Genomic DNA, 22,127 nt, shown 5'->3' with positions numbered 1-22,127 from the left:
AGAAAGATTTTTTGATAAAATGCAAGTAATACTCAATATCAGCAGTAATATGTATTGTGTTCAGAACATGTCTCAGAATGAAAAAACATGAAGTTGAGGCAGAATGAAATACCCATGGTAGTTGTAACATTCCTCAAGGCTTGGGAGTATATTGATTAATACCAATCTCAGAACAAGTCACCTTATTTCTAGTTAAATCGTATATTGAAGATAATTGGTCTTCTGTTCCCTTCAGTCTTTGGAATCTGGATTTTGGTATCTTTTAATGTTTTTCCAAGAGGAGCACCTGTGGTTTATCACTGTGTCCTTCTGTGAACAGAGGTAACTGCATGTAGAGTTAGTGATACCTGTTGCTAATCATTCTTAGTACTAGGCCTAACGTAACTCTAACAGTCAGAAAGAAAATAGGTTACAGTGTGTTTCCTGTTTTGCTTGCTGGCCCTTGGGTTAGTTGTTGTGTGGCATCCTTGCCTAGGCCTTCTTAGTCCACCACAGCAGTGAGTCAGTAAGCCTGGCGGAGTGCCTGATGTTGATTATCTGTTCACCTACCTACTGCCAGAGGCAAGCGATGCCACAGATTTATGTGGTTTGAGTTCAGCTGGGCTTCCTCTTTTACAGGCTTTGTGTGAGTACTTACTGTGTACTAGCCACCATGAGGGTCTTTTTTCATTCACCCTCCTGGCTTGTGACTCACTGGCTGGGAATGGATTAGGGTTTCTCATCGGATGTGTAGGGATGCTGAGACTCAAGAATTTACTCTCTCACTCTCTCTTTTTTTTTTTTTTTTAAAGGATTTTATTTATTTATTTGTCAGAGAGAAAGCGAGCGAGAGTGAGCACAGGCAGACAGAGTGGAAGGCAGAGTCAGAGGGAGAAGCAGGCTCCCTGCGGAGCAAGGGGCCCGATGTGGGACTCGATCCCAGGACGCTGGGATCATGACCTGAGCCGAAGGCAGCTGCTTAACCAACTGAGCCACCCAGGCGTCCCGCTCTCTCTCTTTTTTTTAAAGATCACATATCTTACCACATACTCAGGGTTATAGGCACTGTCAGGGTATAGAGAACAAGATAGAGTCCTTGTCTTTGGAGCTTATGTTTTCATAGAGAAGATAGATTTTAAACTAATCATTGTGGGGCAGTGAGTGCTATGAAAAGCAATAATCTGTCTCCAGAGCATGTGATTTTTATGTAATTGAATGTTTTCATTGCCCTTCTGGATGCTTCTGGAGCTTGAGACTTAAAGTTGGCATGGGGCAGAGCTACAGTGAGACTTGTAGAGAGGAGAGGCTTTCTCCAGCTGGGAGGCGTGGGGACACATTTTGATGAATTTCTGTGACTATTATGAAGTACACTGGTGTTTAGTTCAGAATAAAATTTCCCTTTTGGGTTTTATGAAGTGATGTGGGGTCAATTTGCATATCAAGTCCAGTGCAGATGGTGGCCCTAGAATCAGATCCTCTACTGGCTGGTCAAGTATAGTCATTTTTCTATTGGGATTTCGAAGCTTCTGATTCCATATTCTCATGTTCTCTTTACAAATGATTAGGTATGTTTGTAAGAAGTAGAGAAAGGTGGGAGAGAGACACATTTTGAATGATTTTCCTAGTTGGAATTGGAAAATAAGGAGGTAAATTTTAATTAAAGTTATGATTTCCAATGTCATTCTGTAGCTTTCCTTTGCACCACAGTAGTGGAGAAATGATCACACAGATTTAAGTTTTGAGAAGTGTTGGAGTGGTCTCCACATTTGTGCTAAGTTCCATCTTCCCCAGAATGTGAGTGGATGCAGTGTGTTATTGCCAAATGAATGATCTTAACTTGAATTCTGTCACATAAAAGCTCTTAAATGGGGGGATGTCTGTCAACAGTTAGAATAAGTTGATTCTGTTTTCTGTTTTGCCTGGAGATATTTGAAACTTAATCATTGTCTTCTTGAATCACTTCTATGGTAAGCATCTTTGAATACTCAGAGCTAAGGGAATAGTTCTACGAAGATCTTCCAGAGACTTCTCCAAGCATGTGAAATGTGTTTCAGCAGTCATTCAGTTATATTTGAATGTAAATTGCCATTTCAGAACAAATGGGGGAATCCCTTTCCAGATATGCAAATTATGCACAATGAAGAGAATTATTTGAAAATAACAAAATGGCAGTATACACCTTTAAACTGAAGCTTCTTTCCTTCTTGTGGTAATTGACACAGTTGGTCTCTAGAGCTTACTAGTGCTCTCTGTGCACCAGTAGCTCTCTCTCCTCTCTGGTCTTTTTCCTGCCAACTCTAGCTGCCTAGTTTCCCAGCCTCTCAACTCAGAATTGCCTGGGCTCCTATTGGGTTTCCTCCCTCTGTAAGAGTCCCTGAAATCCCTCTTAAGGCAGTAAACTGGAGCAATTATAAAGCTTCTCTGATGTTTCCCATCTCTCAGGGGTCAACTGTCCTCCAATCCCTGACGTCCAGTGTCTTAAAACTTTTTCATATGTTTTATTTATTGTAGTTGTCTAGTGGGAAAGTAAATCTAGTCCTTGATAATGAATCTTGGCCAGGAGCAGAAGTGCCCATTATTCCTTTTATTTTATTTTATTTTATTTTTACTTTTTCAAGATTTTATTTATGAGAGAGAAAGGGAAAGAGAGCATGAGAGGGGGGAGGGTCAGAAGGAGAATCAGGCTCCGCACTTGCTCCCTGATACGGGACTCGATCCTCAAACTCTAGTATCATGACTGGAGCTGAAGGCAGTTGCTTAACCAACTGAGCCACCCAGGCACCCCCATCATTCCTTTTAACTGAAGACATTTTTCAGAGCCCAGCCTTTATCTGATTTACCACGTCAGATATGAAGCAGGAGCCTTTGTGCTTGTGCACACAGACGGATCCAGTAGGAAATGCCCAAAGAGGTACTACTTAGCATACCCATACCTTCCTCAGAGCTGTGCCCCTTGTTGCCATTCATTACTTGGGCCTGATTTTTAGGGTATTAAGGAAGACTATATTCAGTGAGCACGGTATTCTTTTCTGGCTTGAACTGTGGGAAGCTTCATGAAGTTTGCCACTGACTTAGGAAAGAGTATGAATGGACTGAGGCAAGATTCTCTTCAACTGATCCTCTGGCAGGTCAGAAAGGTGAAGATAGCATGACGGTTGCTTCTGGACTCCATTTAGCTTCTTCTTTGCTCTAGGGAACACGTAAGCTTGGAAGTTTTTGATCTCAAGAAGTTACAGGTCTGGATTGGTATCATCGTCGAAAATGGTAAGAAATGACTGTGAAGGCCCGAGTTCTATGCTGCAGCTGACCGAGTAGAAGGCAAATAAATCAGCAGTGTTCTGGTACTTTTCAGGCTCCTTACAGTTTTTCCTCATAACTGACAACAGGTGGAAAGGAGACTGGCAGTGACTCTAGAACAGCATGGATGGGGTCAGGATCCTATTCCAGTGAGACAGAGGGAGCCAGACCATGTGAATTGCCAGAAACAAACTCATTTTGAATTCCTATGGCGCTGTCTCCTCTAACCTAAACTCTTTTCTTAACTTTTCTTTTTCTAATTAGGAAAATAGTACCTGTCAGTTATAGAAAAATAAGTTAGGGGCACCTGGGTGTCTCAGTCGTTAAGTGTCTACCTTCAGCTTAGGTCATGATCCCAGAGTCCTGGGGTCAAGCCCCACATCGGGCTCCCTGCTTAGCGGGAAGCCTACTTCTCCCTCTACCACTTCCTCTGCTTGTGTTCTCTCTCTCACTATCTCTCTCTGTCAAATAAATAAAAATCTTCAAAAAATAAATCAAAGAAGAAAATATCTATAATCCAGAGATAATCTTTGATAACATTTCTTTTTTCTTTGTGTCTGCTCCTTAAAATATGAATGTAAATATCTAAATGTACTTAATTGTGTTGTAAATGGCAAAATGTTGATGTCAATGATATATTTGTCTTCTGAGCATTTGGGATTACTGATCTTTTTTGGTCTCATAATAAAATTGCAAGTTTAATTATATAGAGAAAGAAGAAGTCTTTCCTTCTGTCCTTCTAGGTTCTTGACCAATGCCCCTGTAACAAAAGATAGATTAACAAGAGAAAAACAGAAGTGTATTGGTATGTATCACATATATATTAGTGGGAGCTGTTGCAGGAAAAGGAAAGACTCAGAGAAATGGCAAAACCCAAATGCCTTCATACTAGGTTGAATAGAGAGGCAGTAGTGGAAAAGTAACTAAAATACATGGGGAAGCTAAAGGAAGATAAGAGATATATTAACAAGGTTTGCTTGTATCAGAATTCTCTTGGTTTCAAATCTCCGTCTCTGGTGATGAGAATTTTTTTTTTTTTCAGTTGGTATAGGAAGGACTTCTTTCACATGGGAGTTTTCTCTCTTGCTTTCAGGAAGAAAAGGGAAGGTTAGCATGTCATCCTTAAACCTGCTCTTTCTCAAGTGCCCTTAGTTCAGAATAACCCTTATGCCAAACCAGCATATTTTAGGGTGACATATTCTGGTTTCCTTCCATTATAGTCAGGTGTTTGGGCGGGGGATTTTAGTTTGGCCCCACTGAGCCTTATCTGGCAGACCGGCTTTCCATTTCAGTCGAAGTCTAGGATTCAGGTCCTGCTTTAGGTTGCTATATTTTAGGGTCCTCAAGAGCAGGTACTCTTGGTGTGTGTGTGTGTGTGTGTAGCTACTTCCCTCATGGAGGGAGAAAATGGATGGATTCTGAAATTAAGTACTGACATGAACTGTTTCAAGTTAACATTACCGAAGGCATTTGTACCCATGGTGTTATGTCTCATAGATTGGAGCTTGATGCCAATTGTTAGGGCTTCCTGGTTTTGATGATCGCAAACTTCGGAAAATTGTATTAGTTTCATTTAGATCCTAGAGGAATAGTGATCTGTCTTATTTGACTTTCTTGTTTGAGTAAGAACATCATGTTTATTTGCCATGTTGAGCTTTTAGGTAGGGGGCTATCGCAGAGAGATATTTTGGCCTCCTTGTGGTTCTTGGTGTCAGTCATGGAAGCATCAGTCTCCCAAGACTTCATGAGTGAGTGATGGGGAAGAAAATGGAGTGAAGTGTATTCACCATCCTGCATCATCTCATCACAGCCTCAAGTTGTCCCCCATCACTCACCTACCATGTCCATCCAGGGAAATGGTACTGTTGTATTGTTTCATTCTCTTTTCTTGCCACACACTTTCTAGGTACCAGTTCAGTGATGGTATCTCACTGAAATACAGCTTGTAATGTAATGTAGCCTGGCAGACTTTGTAGAAGACAGAAGAGCTAGAGGGCTCTCTGGATACTTTGCTGTGTCTAGTAAAAGTTCTTTGTGGTGCCTGTAGACACAAAAGACAGAGCAGGTTAAGGGCCTTGGGGCCATTGCACTGAGACTTTGGAGTCCCAGAAGTCATCCACTGATTAACAGAACTAGTGAGAATGTCTTTTATTCTGAAATGGGTCCAAAACAGTGTGTATGTGTCTTCTTCCCTTCCTTCCTTCCTCTCTTTTTCTTTCTTTCTAGATTTTGTCAGAGAGAGAGAGAGAGAGAGAGAGAGAGGGAGCAGGAGCAGGGGGAGTGGCAGGCAGAGCAGGCAGAGGGAGAAGCAGGTTCCCTGCTGAGCAAGGAGCCTGAAACCTTGACTCCATCCCAGGACCCTGGGATTATGACCTGAAGGGAAGGCAGTTGCTTACCAGAATGTCCCAAAACAGTGTTTCTTCTTGAGTAAGATGTCTCAAGTGTCCATTTTGGTTACATTAATTTTGTAATTTTTCTTTTGGATTTTTATTCTGGGACTAACTGATCTTGGGAGAAGTGGGCTGATTAATTTTAAAGAAAGTGCCATTCCTTTCTTTGACCACCAGAACCAGATCCTGTAACCTTATTTTGTTGCAGAATGTTTGCCTACATTGGTCTCTTCACTTTCGTTTGGTTGAATTGTCAGTGAATTTAAGTTGTATAACTTTTTGTGTGTCTGAGTAAAAATAATAATAATTTTGATTAATTCAGCTGGTGTAGTACTGAATAATACTCTCAGGTGTAATTGGGATTTGCCTGTGAAAGGTAATCTCCTCTCATTTTTCTCCTAGTTCATAGTCACAGAGTGGAGGGTTTGGGAAGAGTTTACTAAAACAAAAAGTAGATTAAACTGATCTTTTAAAATTGGTATTTTCATTCTAAGTGTATATTCATTTTTACATTTTGATGGCGAATCTGACAGATATTTGTATATCTCATTTTATCAGCCCTCTCTCTACTGGCAAAGATAGAATGGATAATGAATCACGTTTTCTTTTTTTGTTCCAACTATGAATGGGTAGATCTAATTCTGTAAAGAATTATGCTGGGGAAAAAAAGATGATTATTCAGAATATTTCCCAATCCCCTGGGTTCCTCCCAATTAACTTTTCTGATGTCTGCCTCTCTCTCCTCATATCATTACTGCCATCAGTGGAAGGAAAGAGAATTTGGGTAACAGTTTAAAAAACATTTTAAGGAGTCAATTTAAAAAATACAGCCATAATATGTACTCCTTTATGCTCAAATGGTAGAGTGGGCAGGGTTTGCCCTATGACTTATATACAAATTCATAGCTGCTTTTGAAAATTACCACTATTCAGATGCTTCTCCCTCCTCCATCCTCTAAGCGGCCAAGGAAGGCAACAGAAAACTCCTTCCCTAGTCCTCTTCCAGTCGAAAACAAAGACCTTTTCTATGAGAGTTGGCTCCCCTGGTTGGAGTCCAAAATGCTAATTGGCATCAGCTGCATTAAATCGCTGAGTCGAGCCTAGCAGCTGCCTCATCATTGGAGAAAACCAGGAGGGAGCCTTCCCTTTTGTCACCAAAAGGTTCCCTCTCCTTTCTCTAGTTACCTTTAGTTTATTTTTTTTGTTTTAATCTATATATGATTGTGCCCTTCTAAAGAGGAGAATGAAGGGCAAGGTCATTTGGACTTGGCCTAGAGAAATGGGATATATAAACTTAGGTCATGTCGTTTTGTCCACTTCTTTCATATATGGGATTGTTGTTAAATTTCAGTTCTAGCCTGCCAATTCTGTTTTCTACTGTATTTTCTCAGGCTGAATGGGATGTATGGTGGTGGTGGGGGTGGGGGGGTGCATATTTATGTTTGAATAAGACCACCAAACTTGTTTTTAACTAATGACCAAAAGGAAATTGGAATTCAGAGATTGGTTCATTATCACTCCAAAGATAACATGTATCATATACATTAGTCATAATTGGGATTCCAGTTGTAGTTGGCTCAGAGCCAGTGGCAGATTCTGCATCCATTTCTAATGCTTTTCCTCCAAGGCAGGCACTCTTAATTAGAATATGAAAATTAGTGGTGCTGTATATTCTTTATCTTATAAAATGTGTAATAATCATTTTTAAAGCATAGAAGCAAGAGAAGGAATGTTCAAAGTATGTATAAATAGTTCCTAAAACACTAATTCGAGAGGACAGTGTGTTTCTTTTGATATTTTTGGTAGTTCAGTTTCATATGCTTCCAGAATTTGACTACTAAAATCTCAGATGTACTCTGGCAGGTGGTGTTAATCTGATTACTATATTTCCGGATCATACTTGGATGTTTCAGTCGTATTAAGAAAAGAGTTGCCAAACTTGATTGTATTTAAGTTGTTCTTATATAGTATTGTTTCTAATATGTAGCCCAGTTTCAAAAATGTTAAAATGTATGTCTTACAGTTGATGGTGAATCAGAGTTTCATTACATAAAGTACTTTAGTGTCTCTATCTAGTGGCATCTTGGACTTAAGAAAATAGATTGTGCTGTGATAATCTGCCAAAAGTATCTAGCATTGTGCATATTAAGTGTCTTTCACACCAGTGGATAACACTGAATTTAACCCTGTGACAATTTTTAAATGTATGAAATGCTCAAGAATTTCAACTCCGTGGGATCTGAAAATATTAAGTGTCTCTGGAAGCTCTTAATTCTTACAAAGAATGGTGAACAAATCAGATCCTAGAAGACATAGGTTTGTGTTGCTAAAGAAAGAAAACACGAAAACTAAGCAAAATGTGTTGTGATCCTTAGTTATTGCTCAGGAAGCTTCTCATGGGAGAATTGTAGTTAACATTTGTTTTCTGTCAAGAAGTGGAACGTACCGGCAGAGCATAATGGAATTATGACCCTTGGAATAATTTTAGCAATATGAAGAGTGGAGGGAAGTAGTTAGGGATGAATCAGTAAAGCAGAGCCTTGTAACCCACTAAGATGCACATACTTCATGGCATGATTGGCTGCAAATACAAAATTAAAATCAATATTTTTATTTTCCCCCATTTTAGTTCGACATTGTTCTTTTGGCTTGCTTTTCTGTAGTCTTTATATCCCAGATATTTGTACGTTGACTGATTCTGGATAAAAGGAAAAAAAAATCAAACCTTTAGTTGACTTTCTAGTTACCTAGTCGTGATCCAGTGGAAGGAAAGTGAGGTGTTTAATTTTTCAGGGCCCAACATATTTAACTATAGGCCTTATGCCAGGAGTGATATCACATGCCTTTCTACTAGAGCCTGTTTATGGCCATAGTCAGGTGCTAATTTTTGATAGGAATCTGTTGGTCTTCACAAGTCCCGTTAGGGTTGTCCTGGGCTGCTCCCAGATATTGCTGGGAGTGAATGGTTAGTTGTGGTGACTCAGGAGGGAACAGGCTCCACGTGCTGTGTGCCAACAAGTTGTGGTCATTATACACTGTGCCTGATAGGAACGTGTGGGAAGAGCACAATATAAAGCTTTTGGTGAATTGGGCTTTCTAGTCATGTTTGGGGCGTGCTTCCTTGTGCCTTACATTAAAAAAAAATTGTCACTCTTATGATTTAGTATAAAATTCCTTTGAAGAAAGATCCCAAATAGAAGTGTCTTTTCTGTAATATTAGTCAGGCTAAACACTACTTTTGTTTAGAATTGAGATAGTTATCCTAGTTATTCAGTATCTCAGTTTTCATTGCAGCTTTAAACATGGCCATGTTTAAATCAGATTGAAATGATACCCATGTGGTGTCTTTTCATATATACAGGGTTTGAATGATAATTAGTACATACAAACTATTATATAGACTGTATTTGGCTGTGTTACTTTGCTTCATATTTGTAGCCACCATCTGCCGAGGTTACGTGACAACCTATTAATATGCTGTAATATTCTGATACTTATGTCTGAGGACCAAGCTGGAGGTCACCATCTTAAGAATCCCTGTTCTAAGATGATTCCATGTTTTATTACATGTGGTTTCTAAAGTGGTAGTGTACAGCTGAAAGTTCTATTTTAAGAAGACCTTTTCTTTTTTCATTTGGTCTCATCACTAATATCTAATTAATGCTGTTGTAGCTTTTATCTCAGCAGTATTTTCAAACCAAACTTACTTAGGTCTGTGAGTCCTTATGAATGGTTTTTGGAGGTGCCAGCCTGCAAGATTAGCCTGTGTGAGTCCACATCGATGCACTAGCTTTCACATGCATGGCCTTCTCTTTTTCTTTTATACTTCCACGTATAGGACCCTTGACTGCTCAGAAAGCCCAAGTCTTCCTGGAGAAGGAAGCAAGTCAGTTATAAGTAGAATGAGTGTGCCACTGTGGAGAAGTGGGGACATTGTAGGGGACCAGTCATTATTTTCTTTTGAAAAGTTATGTAGTAAAGGGAATTCTGGAGATCTGATTATCACCTTTGTCTTTAAGATTTTTATCTTTCCTCAGATGTGGCTTTTCTAGCCAGAGCTGTTTTCCCTCTTTTCTTCCACCTTCTCTCCTCTTCATGACTTTAACTCTGCTTTCCCCTGGTTCTCATGCTAGCCATAAATCTTACTTATGAACTCTGCAGGTCGTGTGGCAGAGCCCTTGCTGTGTCATGTGTCTGCAACAACCATGCTGTTGCAGGTTCTGCCCCGGGCGTATATGAGAGAGAAAGTCTGAGACTGGCAGCCCTCCCCATTCACAAGGGCAACTTATTTTTATTTTCCAGACTTGTGTCACCATCTGTTCTTTCATCTCCCTCTGATCTTCTCACACAAACTCTGTATTTTTTTCTTCTGCTCATCTTAACTTTAATAAAGCAGGAGGCTGGGGGATGAGCCAAGTCTAAAACAACCTGCTATCACTGAGTGATGTTGTATTACTATGGGTCGCTGGATTCTCCTGAATCTCTTTTTGGGGTAGAGGATCTCATTAAGCATGCCAACTATCATGGGCCTGCGGGGCTGGTCTGTATGCAGTAATCTGACTGTGGCCACACCAGAAGGTAATATTCTTGTGCAAGGTTGTCACAGGTGAACCTTCTGTGCCATAACTGTGCCAGATGATTTTTATTCACAAATATCTTTTAGAAAAGAAACAGCCTTTCCTTTTAATTAGTCAAAATAGTATCAGTCTGTTCTCTTTTTCCTCCCATTTTTCCAGATGAGCAAATTGAAGTTCAGGTATCATAATTTGTGGAAAGCTGCTACATCTGCTTCTTATATATATCTGTAACTTTTGTACTTCCATATTTCTTGCATAACTTCTAAAGGCATTTCAAAGAATGAGTCCTGGGACGTCTGGGTGGCTCAGTTGGTTAAGCAGCTGCCTTTCGCTCAGGTCATGATCCCAGCATCCTGGGATCCAGTCCTACATCGGGCTCCTTGCTCCTCAGGGAGCCTGCTTCTCCCTCTGACTCTGCCTGCCACTCTGTCTGCCTGTGCTCGCTCTCGCTCTCTCTCTCTCTCTCAGACAAATAAATAAAATCTTTAAAAAAAAAGAATGAGTCCTGTTAAAGTCCCCAGTTCTTGTTATCAGGATAAAGTGAATGTATCTTCCTCCTTTGCTGGAGGGATTGGGAACTTGTATTACTGCCCATGGGTGGGGAAGTTAAAATCATGCTTGACATTCAAAAGCCACACATTTTATTTTTTATTTTTTCTTAAGGATGAAGAGGAAGAAATCAAACTGGAGATAAATATGTTGAAGAAATATTCTCATCATAGAAATATTGCAACCTATTATGGTGCTTTCATTAAAAAGAGCCCTCCAGGACATGATGACCAACTCTGGGTAGGCAAATGTTTCCCAAGCATTTTGAGGAGTTTTCTCTCTGGTGGTACTCAAAAGACATTAAGGACCTTCCAGGGGAGGAGGGGGTTGGAGAGAAGAGCGAAGACAAAGGGCATAGTGCCTGTTATCTTCCTTAGTCTTCTTGGTTAAAGGTATACTGTATGATACTGTATGTTTATTTTTATGTTGATTTCACATTGCATGGATAAGAGTTAACTTTGTTTCAGTAATAAAATGGCATGTTTTAAAAGGAATATAACCAAATAGCAAGGAAATTAGGAGCTTAAAAAATCAATACTTTATTTATGGAAATTAATATGGAAGCACAAATAAATGCATCTTCTTTACTACCTGGAAGTAAGGGACAAACATATCAGTATTAATAATATTAATGATAACAGTTAATTGAAAACAGTAAATTCCAGGGAAATTTCTAGAATTAATATACATTCAATCTTATCTCTTACTCAGCCACATCTATACTGAAGATGATGACACTGAGATGCTGTTAGAGCTATGGTTATCACATTAGTTATACCAAGGGTACTGGACTTATAAAGCAGGAAGATAAATATTTTTTTTAATTTTTAAAAACCATTATAGGAAATTTGCAATATTTTGCCTTAATTTTAACCTTTGTCTTTTGCCCAAATCCAATCAAAGTTAAAATTTTAGAATAGCTCAATTTAGTTCATTTTCTGATATTTAAAAAACCCACTTGTGTTGATTTTATATAAACATTTAGGTATTGTAAATAAAGTATTTTTAAAATTATGCACTGCTTAAAAATCGCATTTCTCTTAATATAAAATAGTTTGAGAATCGTGTATGAAAGAGGATATCTGGATGCTAGCAAATGAGAAAAGATGTTAGAGTATCTCTATCAGATTTCTCATAATTGGGTACTAATTAAAGACAAAATGGTCCTCCCATGCCCGTGTCCTTGGGAGTGAGGAGGAATATTTCACAATCTCTGCACTGGGAGATGTGCTGTAAAATGTCAAAAACCCTTAATCTCCTGGACCAAACATAAACAGTGCATAAATTGGAGGGTGAAATGGGCTCTCAGTAATTTGGATGCTTCCAAATTTGATCATGTACCCAGATCTTTAGGAAAGACACAAAGAGTTAGACTTTGTGTTTCTGATGAATGTTCAGTGTGTACAGATTGTGGTGATGTTCTCACTGGTTGCTGAGGCATGCTAGTCACCATGTGTCTTTTCTGCCCTGTAGCTTGTTATGGAGTTCTGTGGGGCTGGGTCCATTACAGACCTTGTGAAGAACACCAAAGGGAACACACTCAAGGAAGACTGGATAGCTTACATCTCCAGAGAAATCCTAAGGGTAAGAAGAAGGGTGGGTCTGTGGTGTCCCGTGCATGGTGTTGTGTTTCCATTTTCATTTTCCTAGCCCGAAATATTTCTTTGCATTAGTTATAACTGTATAGATTGTTCTTTTCATGACAGTCAAGGGCTCTGTATAATTTGCTGGCTTTGATTATTGAAGCTGCATCATGGTTTTGATTGTGACAAGTATCTAAAGAAAGTAACTTAAACAAAAATAGTTTTTCTGCATTTCCCTATTTACCCTCCAGGTGTTAAAAAGAAAATCAAGTGAAGAGAAATAGTTTCTAACTATTGTTTTTATAGGAATCCTTTGTCTAAGCTTATGAATCAATATTGATTATCAAATGCTGGCTTTCAAAATCATCTTGTGGACTTTGGCATTAACTGCTAGATTCTGTTGCAGTATTTACAAGGAAAAGTTCTACTGTTTAATGTTGTTTACAGCCAATTGGAAAGCTGGTTTATGATGTTAAAGTTTCTGAACTACTGTTTTAGCAGATTCTAAATGATTGCTTTCAGTAATAGAGATAACGCAGACATTATAGGCAAAGGGTCTCTATATTTTGCATTTGAAAAGTGCATGTGAGTTACCAGTGGGCCTCTTTTCCTTTGGCCAGCTGTCCCAGTTTTTCTGTCTACTTTACCCCTTAATTACACATTCAAATTACTTGGTTGGATTTCATTTACCCACCACATTTAAAAAAGAAATATTGTGGAATTAAACTGGAATCTAATTCTTAGGCTTCTCTCACTAATAAAAAAAAAACTGGTTATCTTTTTTTACTTAGAGGCAAATTTACCCTACTTTTATATTTAAATTTCATAGAGGACTGCCAGTTTAAAAAAAAAAAAGAATTCAGAGAGTTGTGTTTTAATTCTTTTTACTTAGATATTTTATGAAGCCCTTGAAAAACCAGTCAATTCCCTTAAGAAAGTAAGTTGTAGGGGATGCGGTGGGAGAACCCTCTTTTTGTAATCACTCTCTGATTTCATTATTAAAACATGTGGGACCTATCTTTTATGGTTATTATTAGCAGGCAGAGTCTAAAAGTGGAAAACTAAGTATCCTGCCCTGCAGTACTGTGAAGGAGTTCAGCAAGTGGGCAGATGTATTTATTATGTTAACAACTAAAACTCTTGGCATGGTCGGCAGGAGAGAACAGTGGTTAGAGTGAGTCAGATGTGGGTTTGAGTCCTGCCTTTGCTACTTACCTATTGCGTACCCCTGGCAAAGGTATTCCCCTTTCGAGATTTACTTCCTTCTGTAAAATTTAGATACCGGTCCTGTGAAGGAAATAACATTGTCAGTGAGTTGGTGTATATGAATCGTTTTTTTTTTTTATAAAGATTTTATTTATTTGACAGAGAGAGAGAAATCACAAGTAGGCAGAGAGGCAGGCAGAGAGAGGGGAGAAAGCAGGTTCCCTGCGGAGCAGAGAGCCCGACGTGGGGCTCGATCCCAGGACCCTGGGATCATGACCTGAACTGAAGGCAGAGGCTTTAACCCACTGAGCCACCCAGGTGCCCCTGGTGTATATGAATCATTTAATGTAACATGTGGGTATATAACTGATTGTTAGTAAATATTAGTTGTTGTCATTATTTTCCATTATAAACATATACTTACACATACCTTTTCTATATATAATTCCAGCGTGGGATTTCTTTTTCTTTCTTTTTCTTTTTATGAAGATTTTATTTATCTGACAGAGAGAGACAGTGGGAGAGAGAGAAGCAGGCTTCCACTGAGCAGAGAACGTGATGCAGGGCTCAATCCCAGGACTCTGGGATCATGACCTGAGCCAAAGGCAGACACTTAACTGACTGAGCCACCCAGGTGCCCTTAATGTGGGATTTCTTAAGCAAAGAACTAGATTTTAGTATAAATGTCCTAGGCATCAAATGTATTTCAGCCATCAAAGATAATTTACATGTTTTTATATATACAGGCAAGCATTGTTTACCTGTCTTGAAATAAACATATTTAGTTATTTTACTTTCATTGATCTCAGGCATCATTTCAAAAGATGCCCAGGTTGTTTGAAGCCCCTGACTGGCCTGAATATAAGAGCTTAATGGACATCATTTTGAGATATAGCAAATGTTTTTCACCTTGGGGTCACCCGAAACAAGTGTTTCCTTCATTTACTTTTCATCTGGAATGGGATTTTTTCCAACAAAAGTCTAAGTGAACTAAAACCAAACAAGGCTCTGGAAGAGTCAGTGTGTCACATGCTAGTGTGTGTTTTTCACCGGAATTGCTGACAATCTACTTTGATAAAGAGAAAGCAGTATGGTAAGAAGGAGGGAGCTGTTGTGGGAACAGACAGAGCCAGACCAAGTGAATAACCTGGGTTCTCAAAGAGATTGGTGGTTAGCTCTTTTCTGCAGTGGCAAAACTTGTCCTCATTCTTTAGTAGGTGTTAGATTCACATGCTATAATAATAGTTAAGATCCTCAGAAGGTTGAGAGTCATGAGCTTGTAGGCCTCAGGCATAAGTAGGAAAGCTCTCCTGGGCTCGTCCCCGAAACCCTTGAGACCAAAGGTTTACCAACAAGCCAGAGTGTCCATCCCACCCTGCTTCCATGTTTATAGTCTACACAGCCACTGATGTGTGTTAGTGGAAACCGAAATTCCTAGTGGGTATGGGTACTTACAGTGTTTCGTAACCAATACTGAAGGACAGCCTTTAACTTTTCCTTTACCCCATGTCCTTGAATGAGATTACAGAAAAAATGTTTTCTAGCTTTGAAACGTTGATGCATTCACTCTAGAATGGTATTTAGTGTGTATTTCTATCTGGACTATCTCTGCTAAGGAGGCATAATTGTGGTTTAATTTTGGCACAGAAAGAGTTGTATATACAAGAGTAGTTGAACATACATTTTCTTTGCATACAGGGAAAGATGTACTCATTTAGAATAATCATAACTCAAATTTACAGTGCCTACAGGGTATTAGACATACCTTGAGTGATTTTTCACCTTGAGACACTGCACTCCTTCAGCAGTAGGACCAGGTAGTAAATGTTTCTTAACATTTATCACTTACAAGAAACAAGAGTCTGTGTAGGCCACATTGTTTGAGAAGATGTGGATACTTAAGTTTGTTGCTAAGATAATCCTTGAAAATATAAAAAGGGAGTTTGGGAAAGTTAGAGAATATAAAGTGAACTGAAGTAGCAGAAGTAGGAATTATGAAAGAATCAGGGAAGCTACATTTTTTGTTTGTTTGTTTTTTCTTTGCTGTTCAGAGTTATGCTGTGCTGAAAGAAGAGACTTTCTTCCTAACTATAGCACTAACATACCAAATATTTTTAGTGCTTTTTCCCCTAGTCAGTGCTTTGTGGTATAACACTGCACATCCTGTGTGGTGGAAAAATAAACAGAGCCATCAAGTACACTATTCTGCTTTATAAGCAGACTAGTAAATTATTGTTTAGAAACCCCTGTGTTAGAAAAATTAGTGTTCTAGAGCAGCTGTTATATTTAATGCGTATCCTACACAGTAATGGTAACAATAAAACCTCACACAAAAAATCAAACAGGAAAATTAAATAAACCCTTGCTTCTCTGATCTAGCCTTTTTCAATTGAGACATTTCAGAATAAATAGCTTGTTTGTATCTTAAGGAGGCAAGCTGTAGATTTGGCTTGTCTAGCTAAAGGCAGAACAAGAACAGGAGTTGTGAGAATGACCCATTTTTGTCTCAATTCGTAGTTGGATGCAAAATGTGTTTTTGTTCTTCTTCCACCTCTCATAAGAGACATAGCTCTTGGGCTTCATTCCTGATACAAGGTCATCAGAAAGTGCTCTGTGCCCAGTAGGGTTTATTTCCTTGGGAAAGAAAGATATTTTGTGTGAACATAAAGCTTTTGATGGCAGAATTGTTTTACACTTGGGGTGGAGGTGGGCTTGATCAGTAGTTAGTAATTTGTCACTATGCAGTGGGAAAACTAGGCAGTGTTCAAGAGCCAGACTTGAAACCGCACTCTGGCTCTTTGTGTTTTCCCCTGGGATGGGTCTAGTTCAAATATACCCATGGGGTCACCCACTGAAAGATGGACATGTAGCGTGGGAAAGGAACCACCCTGTACACAAATAGCACAAATTACAACAGAGAAACTGCAGATGGTAATCTAGAATGTGTCTTCAAGGAGCAGCTAGAAACTGGTCATGTTGCTCACACAGGGGACCTACCCCATTGGAACTGGGGGGTGGGTACTTCTTTCTGTTTGTGTGGTGCTATTGGTAATGTGTTCCTGGAAATGCACAACAATTGAGTTGTAGTATGTTCTAAATGTGATTCATAAAACTTGTGGCCTGTACATGTGCTTTGTTATAAAAAGTGTGTTCTGGGCTTTTTATTTGCAGCAACAAAGAACTAAAATTCAGATCTCTCTCCTCTTCAGGGCCTGGCACATCTTCACATCCATCATGTGATTCACCGGGACATCAAGGGCCAGAATGTATTGCTGACTGAGAATGCAGAGGTGAAACTTGGTATGTGACACATGTGCCACATGATGTAATACTTGGCCCTGGTGCAAACCAGCAGCAACTCCCTATCTCGTTGGCATTTAGCTAAAAGCTCTATTACTTAGATTTTCTCTTTCTTTTCTATTTAAGAAATGGGAACTGGGTTTACTGCTTTTTCTGTCTCCAGCCTCCCTCCCTGCCATGCTTCTCCCCTGCTCTGCTCTCCATATAGCAGACAGACTAATATTTAAGTCAGATCATGGCACTTTCTTCCTTAAATACCTTTAGTGGAATATTTCACTTGGAATAAAATCTGAATTTCTTACCATGGCCCATAGAAAGCCATGGCCCCTAATACTTTCCAGCCCCATTTTGTGACCATTCTCACTTTTCTCCCTGTCCAGTTCACTCATTTTCTTACTTCCTTGAAATGTCTCACAGGGTCTTTGCACATACTGTTCCCCGTTGGGAACAGTTTTGAGGTGGCAATTTTTTCCTCATCTTCAGAGGCCTTTCTTCCCTGATGCTCTGATCTCTATGCCCTGACCTTCTGATCTACCGCTTATTTCCTTACTCATCCTGATCACAATTTATAATTATACAGCTGTTTGTTTACGTATATTTCTGACTTATTTCCTAGAATATAAGTTCTGGAAGTGTAGTGATTAGGATGTTTTATTTACGAGAGTATTCTTATCTGGCACCTATCATAGTGCTTTAAATGTAGTAGGGGCTCAGTAAATTTATGCATGGATGGATGGAGTCCAAAGTATCTTCCTGGAGATGATTTTGTAATGGTTCTTCTGTATTTCCTGTTTCCTTTACCTGGATTTGAACTTTTTTTCAATCCCACTTTTATATAATGGTTCTGTCAAATTTTTAAACAATTAGCATTAAGTTTTCTTCCAGTAAGGCATCACACAAAAAAATTGTTTATGGTTATTAGAAAATCTAGTCTATCTTTCAAAAATCTTAGTCACAGTAGTTTAAAAACAGAATCTTCATTATTGCTTTCTTGCATAGTACCTCCATTTCTTGGTCATCTGTGGAGGATTAGTGTGCCCATTGGGGAAATACCCTCAAAGCTAAGATAGGGGGCACTTAAATTGTTCTCATTCCTAGTGACTTAGGAAGCTGTGTGTGTTCCCTGCGCTGGCCTGTTGGTGCTAGGTCTGTGATAGTCCTTCTGTAATCACTTGGTGATCACTTGTAACTGCAAATGGCACGTACTGCCCAGCACATGTGTCTCTGTGTCAGGACATGTGAGCCCACCTCCTGGCCAGGTGGTTTTCTGAGCATGTTCTGCCTGCTAAATCTGTAACCCAGACCCTGTGAGTGATCTCAACCCTCCATAGGCCCTTCTGCAGGAGCTCGTCCACCATCATACAGTCCTCCCTAGTGCTGTCAGCAAACATTCCATTAGAGACCCTGGTCTTCCTGCCAGCTCTGCCTCCCATCTTTGAACATTCCTCTAGAGGACCATCATTGTTCAGCTGAGTGGGATGTGGGGGTCACTCTAAAAATCAGATGTCCTGGGTACTTTGAGGAGTGTTTCTTAGTATATTTGTGATTTAGCTTGATTCTCTTTATTGAAGTCATTACCCTGTACTTTCCAGACAACCTTTGTGGGTTTCTTCTCTTTCTGTGGTTAAGTGCTGTTTAAGAAGCTGAGTCACGTGGGTGTTAGTCAATTCTCCTGAACTTCGAGCTTTCTGTGACTTGATCTTGTTTGCGGCAGGTACGTTTCCTGCAAGCACTGAACATCCTCATTCATCCAAAAGTCCCTCTAGTGGTCACTGTCGTGGAAGCCCAGGGAAGTAGCTGGGTCCAGGCCTCCCAGGAGCCTATAGACTGGTAGAAGATTTTGTCATTTTGGCAGATTTGCTCTGGAGACAGTACTCCTTATTGATGCTGGTGACCTTAAGGAATTTACATGTCCATGAAACTCTTTGAGCTTATACTGAAGACATCTCCTCCTCACATTTCTTCGTCTTGTGGTTTACTTGTTTGTTAATTATGTTCTACTCCTTCCTTTCTCTTTCTCCCACAGTTGATTTCGGTGTGAGTGCTCAGCTCGACCGGACGGTTGGGAGGAGAAATACCTTCATAGGCACCCCTTACTGGATGGCTCCTGAGGTCATCGCCTGTGATGAGAACCCAGATGCCACCTACGATTACAGAGTAAGAGGCACCTGCTTTCTTGGCCTTCACTGGGTCCCTAGTGTTCCTGAGGGATAGGGGCTCAGGTTACAGATGCACACCCCACCCCTTATCCGTTCATGCTGTTTCAGTGAGGAACACTTGGAAACCTTGTTGCAGGTGCACATTTTCTGGGACATTATTGAGATGCTGTCTTGTTGTTCTTCGTTCCCTGTCACCTTTGTTCTCCTTACTAAGTAACATACTGCTTTCACAGCAGTGGAAGTCACTGTCTTGTGCATAGAGCTTTTTGTCATGAGTAAGTTACTCTGCCCTGTTTGCCATCCTTTTAAACTTGAAGAATCAATTATAATCAGATATTTATTATTCTTTAAAAAATGTTGTTAGAATATATAGCAGTTACTTGATCTATGTGAAATTTTAGAGTATTGTTAAAGAGCTTTACAGCTTGATTTGGTACAAATATATTTAAATTATTAGAGTGACCTCTAGAGATTTCTATCAATAATGCATCTTTTTTTTTTTTTAAATATTTTATTTATTTATTTGACAGAGAGAGATCACAGTAGGAGAGAGGAAGGGAAGAGATCACAGAGAGAGAGGAAGGGAAGCAGGCCCCCTGCTGAGCAGAGAGCCCGATGTGGGACTCGATCCCAGGACCCTGAGATCATGACCCGAGCCGAAGGCAGCGGCTTAACCCACTGAGCCACCCAGGCGCCCCAATAATGCATCTTTTTGATCCCATTGTAAAACCATATTTGATCATCAGATTTGGGTTGAATATGTTTGCAAAAATTATTTTTTTAAAAAATTGTTTTGTTGTGATTAAATGAGTCAGTGTTTATGTTCCTGTTAATGTTATTCAAACTTGAGTTCATATCTTTACACTCTCTTGTGTATTGTAGTATTTATTACAGATACCCAATTAATGAAACTCATTTTAAATATATGGTATGGTGAAATTTTTATTTTATTTTTCATATGCTGAAGTATTAGATTAATAGATTATAATAATATTAATAGATTATATAGACTATATGACTTTTCAGTCTTGAATATATCATTTTTGTTATCTCCAAAATTTGAAAACATCTTCCAGCATACCCAAAATACTATCATGCTTAAGTAAATGAAAATAATTTCTTGGGGCACCTTGGTGGCTCAGTTGGTTAAGCATCTGACTTTGGCTCAGGTCATGATCTCAAGAGTCCTGGGATTGATCCCTGTATCAGGCTCCCTGCTCTGTGGACATTCTGCTTGTCCCTTTCCCTTTGCCCTTTCACCTGCTTTTGCTCTCTCTGTCTCACAAATAAATAAATAAATAAATCTTTAAAAAATAATTTCTTAATAAGGAGCCTATACTTAGAGCCAACTGGTTTGTATCTGACTTATTCAAACTAGTGTTTAATATAAGGCAAGGCATTCTATTTGGCTGTTTGGCCATAGAATATCTATTAATCAAGGCTAACCAACCCTTCTCCCTTTTTTTTCATGACATGGACTTGTTGAAGAGGCAGTATTCCACCATCCAGATTTGTCTTGCCATTTTTGAATTTTAACTTTACAATCTTTATAAGGCATTTACCTTATTTCTTATAAACTGGAGAAATTCAATTAGTATAAAGAAAAACCTAAAGCAGGATTGCCTCAGGAGGTGGGGTATGGTTTGTGTTGCATCACACCAAGAGGCATGGAACATCTGCCTTTCTTACTACTGATGTTGCTACTGGGTCAAGTTGGGTAAAACCCCTCCTTTGCGCCCTGTAGTAAAGAAAATCTCAAAATTAAGGGAGAAATTTGTGGGCCTGTCCTTCTTATAATCAAACATGTATTTGAATTGTGTAACATAATTATAGGTTATTTAGAAAATGCTTAAACTGAGCAACTTTAATTCTTTCATTAGAATAGCATATAAACAAGAGAATGTGAATGATAATAACTACCCATTGTCTGCTTTTATTTTTTTTTCCCCAAAGATTTTATTTATTTACCAGAGAGACGGAGATCACAAGTAGGCTGAGAAGCAGGCAGAGAGAGAGGAGGAAGCAGGTTCCCTGCTGAGCAGAGAGCCTGATGCAGGGCTTGATCCCAGGACCCTGGGATCATGACCTGAGCTGAAGGCAGAGGCTTTAACCCACTGAGCCACCCAGGTGCCCCCATTGTCTGCTTTTAAAAATCTTGTTTGGATTTTAAGAAATCGACTGATAAAAGTTTATTCATTCATCAGCCAGTGTTTATTGAGGGCCTACCACATGCAAATCACAATTCTGGGGATACTAAGGTAAGTGAATAAAACAGACAAAAGTGCCTGCCCTCATACATACCTCAGTATCATCAAAGCCATCTATGAAAAACCCACAGCGATTATCATTCTCAATGGGGAAAAACTGAGAGCTTTCCCCCTAAGGTCAGGAGCACTGCAGGGATGTCCACTATCACCACTGCTGTTCAGTATATGTGCTGCCAAAGCAAGCACTCACCCCTGCTATTCAATATAGTAGTACAAGTCTTATCCTCAGTAATCAGACAAAAGAAGAAATTAAAGGCATCCGAATTGGCAAAGAAGAAGTCAGACTCTCACTCTTTGCAGATGATATGATTCTTTATGTGGAAAACCCAAAAGACTCCACCCCAAAACTACTAGAACTCAAAAAGGAATTCAGTAAAGTGTCAGGATATATAAAATCAATGCACAGAAATCAGTTGCATTTCTGTATACCAACAGTGAGACAGAAGAAAGAGAAATTAAGGAGTCGATCCCATTTACAACTGTATGCAAAACCATAAGATGCCTAGGAATAAACCTAACCAAAGAGGCAAAGGATCTGTACTCAGAAAACGATAAAGTACTCATGAAAGAAATTGAGGAAGACAAAAAGAAATGGAAAAACGTCCCATGCTCATGGATTGAAAGAACAAATATTGTGAAAATGTCTATGCTACCTAAAGCAATCTACACATTTAATGCAATCCCTATCAAAGTACCATCCATCTTTTTCAAAGAAATGGAACAAATAATCCTAAAATTTATATGGAACCAGAAAAAGACCCTGAATAGCCAGAGGAATGTTGAAAAAGAAAACCGAGCTGGCAGCATCACAATTCCAGAC

The 22,127-nt window shown here is 39.3% G+C and overlaps 1 protein-coding gene across 50 annotated transcripts in view; it reads left to right on the top strand.

Moving 5' to 3' along the window:
* MAP4K4 (mitogen-activated protein kinase kinase kinase kinase 4) overlaps nt 1-22,127 on the top strand; it is a 193,070-nt gene that overhangs the window by 104,294 nt on the left and 66,649 nt on the right. For all 50 annotated transcript variants that reach the window (XM_045077684.1, XM_045077678.1, XM_045077686.1 and 47 more), the window contains exons 4-7: nt 10,907-11,032; nt 12,266-12,376; nt 16,791-16,881; nt 18,908-19,038. In XM_045077684.1, the coding sequence (XP_044933619.1) occupies nt 10,907-11,032; nt 12,266-12,376; nt 16,791-16,881; nt 18,908-19,038 (459 nt within the window). The remainder of the gene's footprint in view (nt 1-10,906; nt 11,033-12,265; nt 12,377-16,790; nt 16,882-18,907; nt 19,039-22,127) is intronic.

This window comes from Mustela putorius, unplaced genomic scaffold (assembly GCF_011764305.1).
Source record: "Mustela putorius furo isolate JIRA1106 unplaced genomic scaffold, ASM1176430v1.1 tig00000224_pilon_pilon_pilon, whole genome shotgun sequence".
NCBI lineage: Eukaryota > Metazoa > Chordata > Mammalia > Carnivora > Mustelidae > Mustela > Mustela putorius.
Note: the sequence above shows the minus strand (reverse complement) of the source record. Positions and strands in the feature narration are given on the sequence as shown.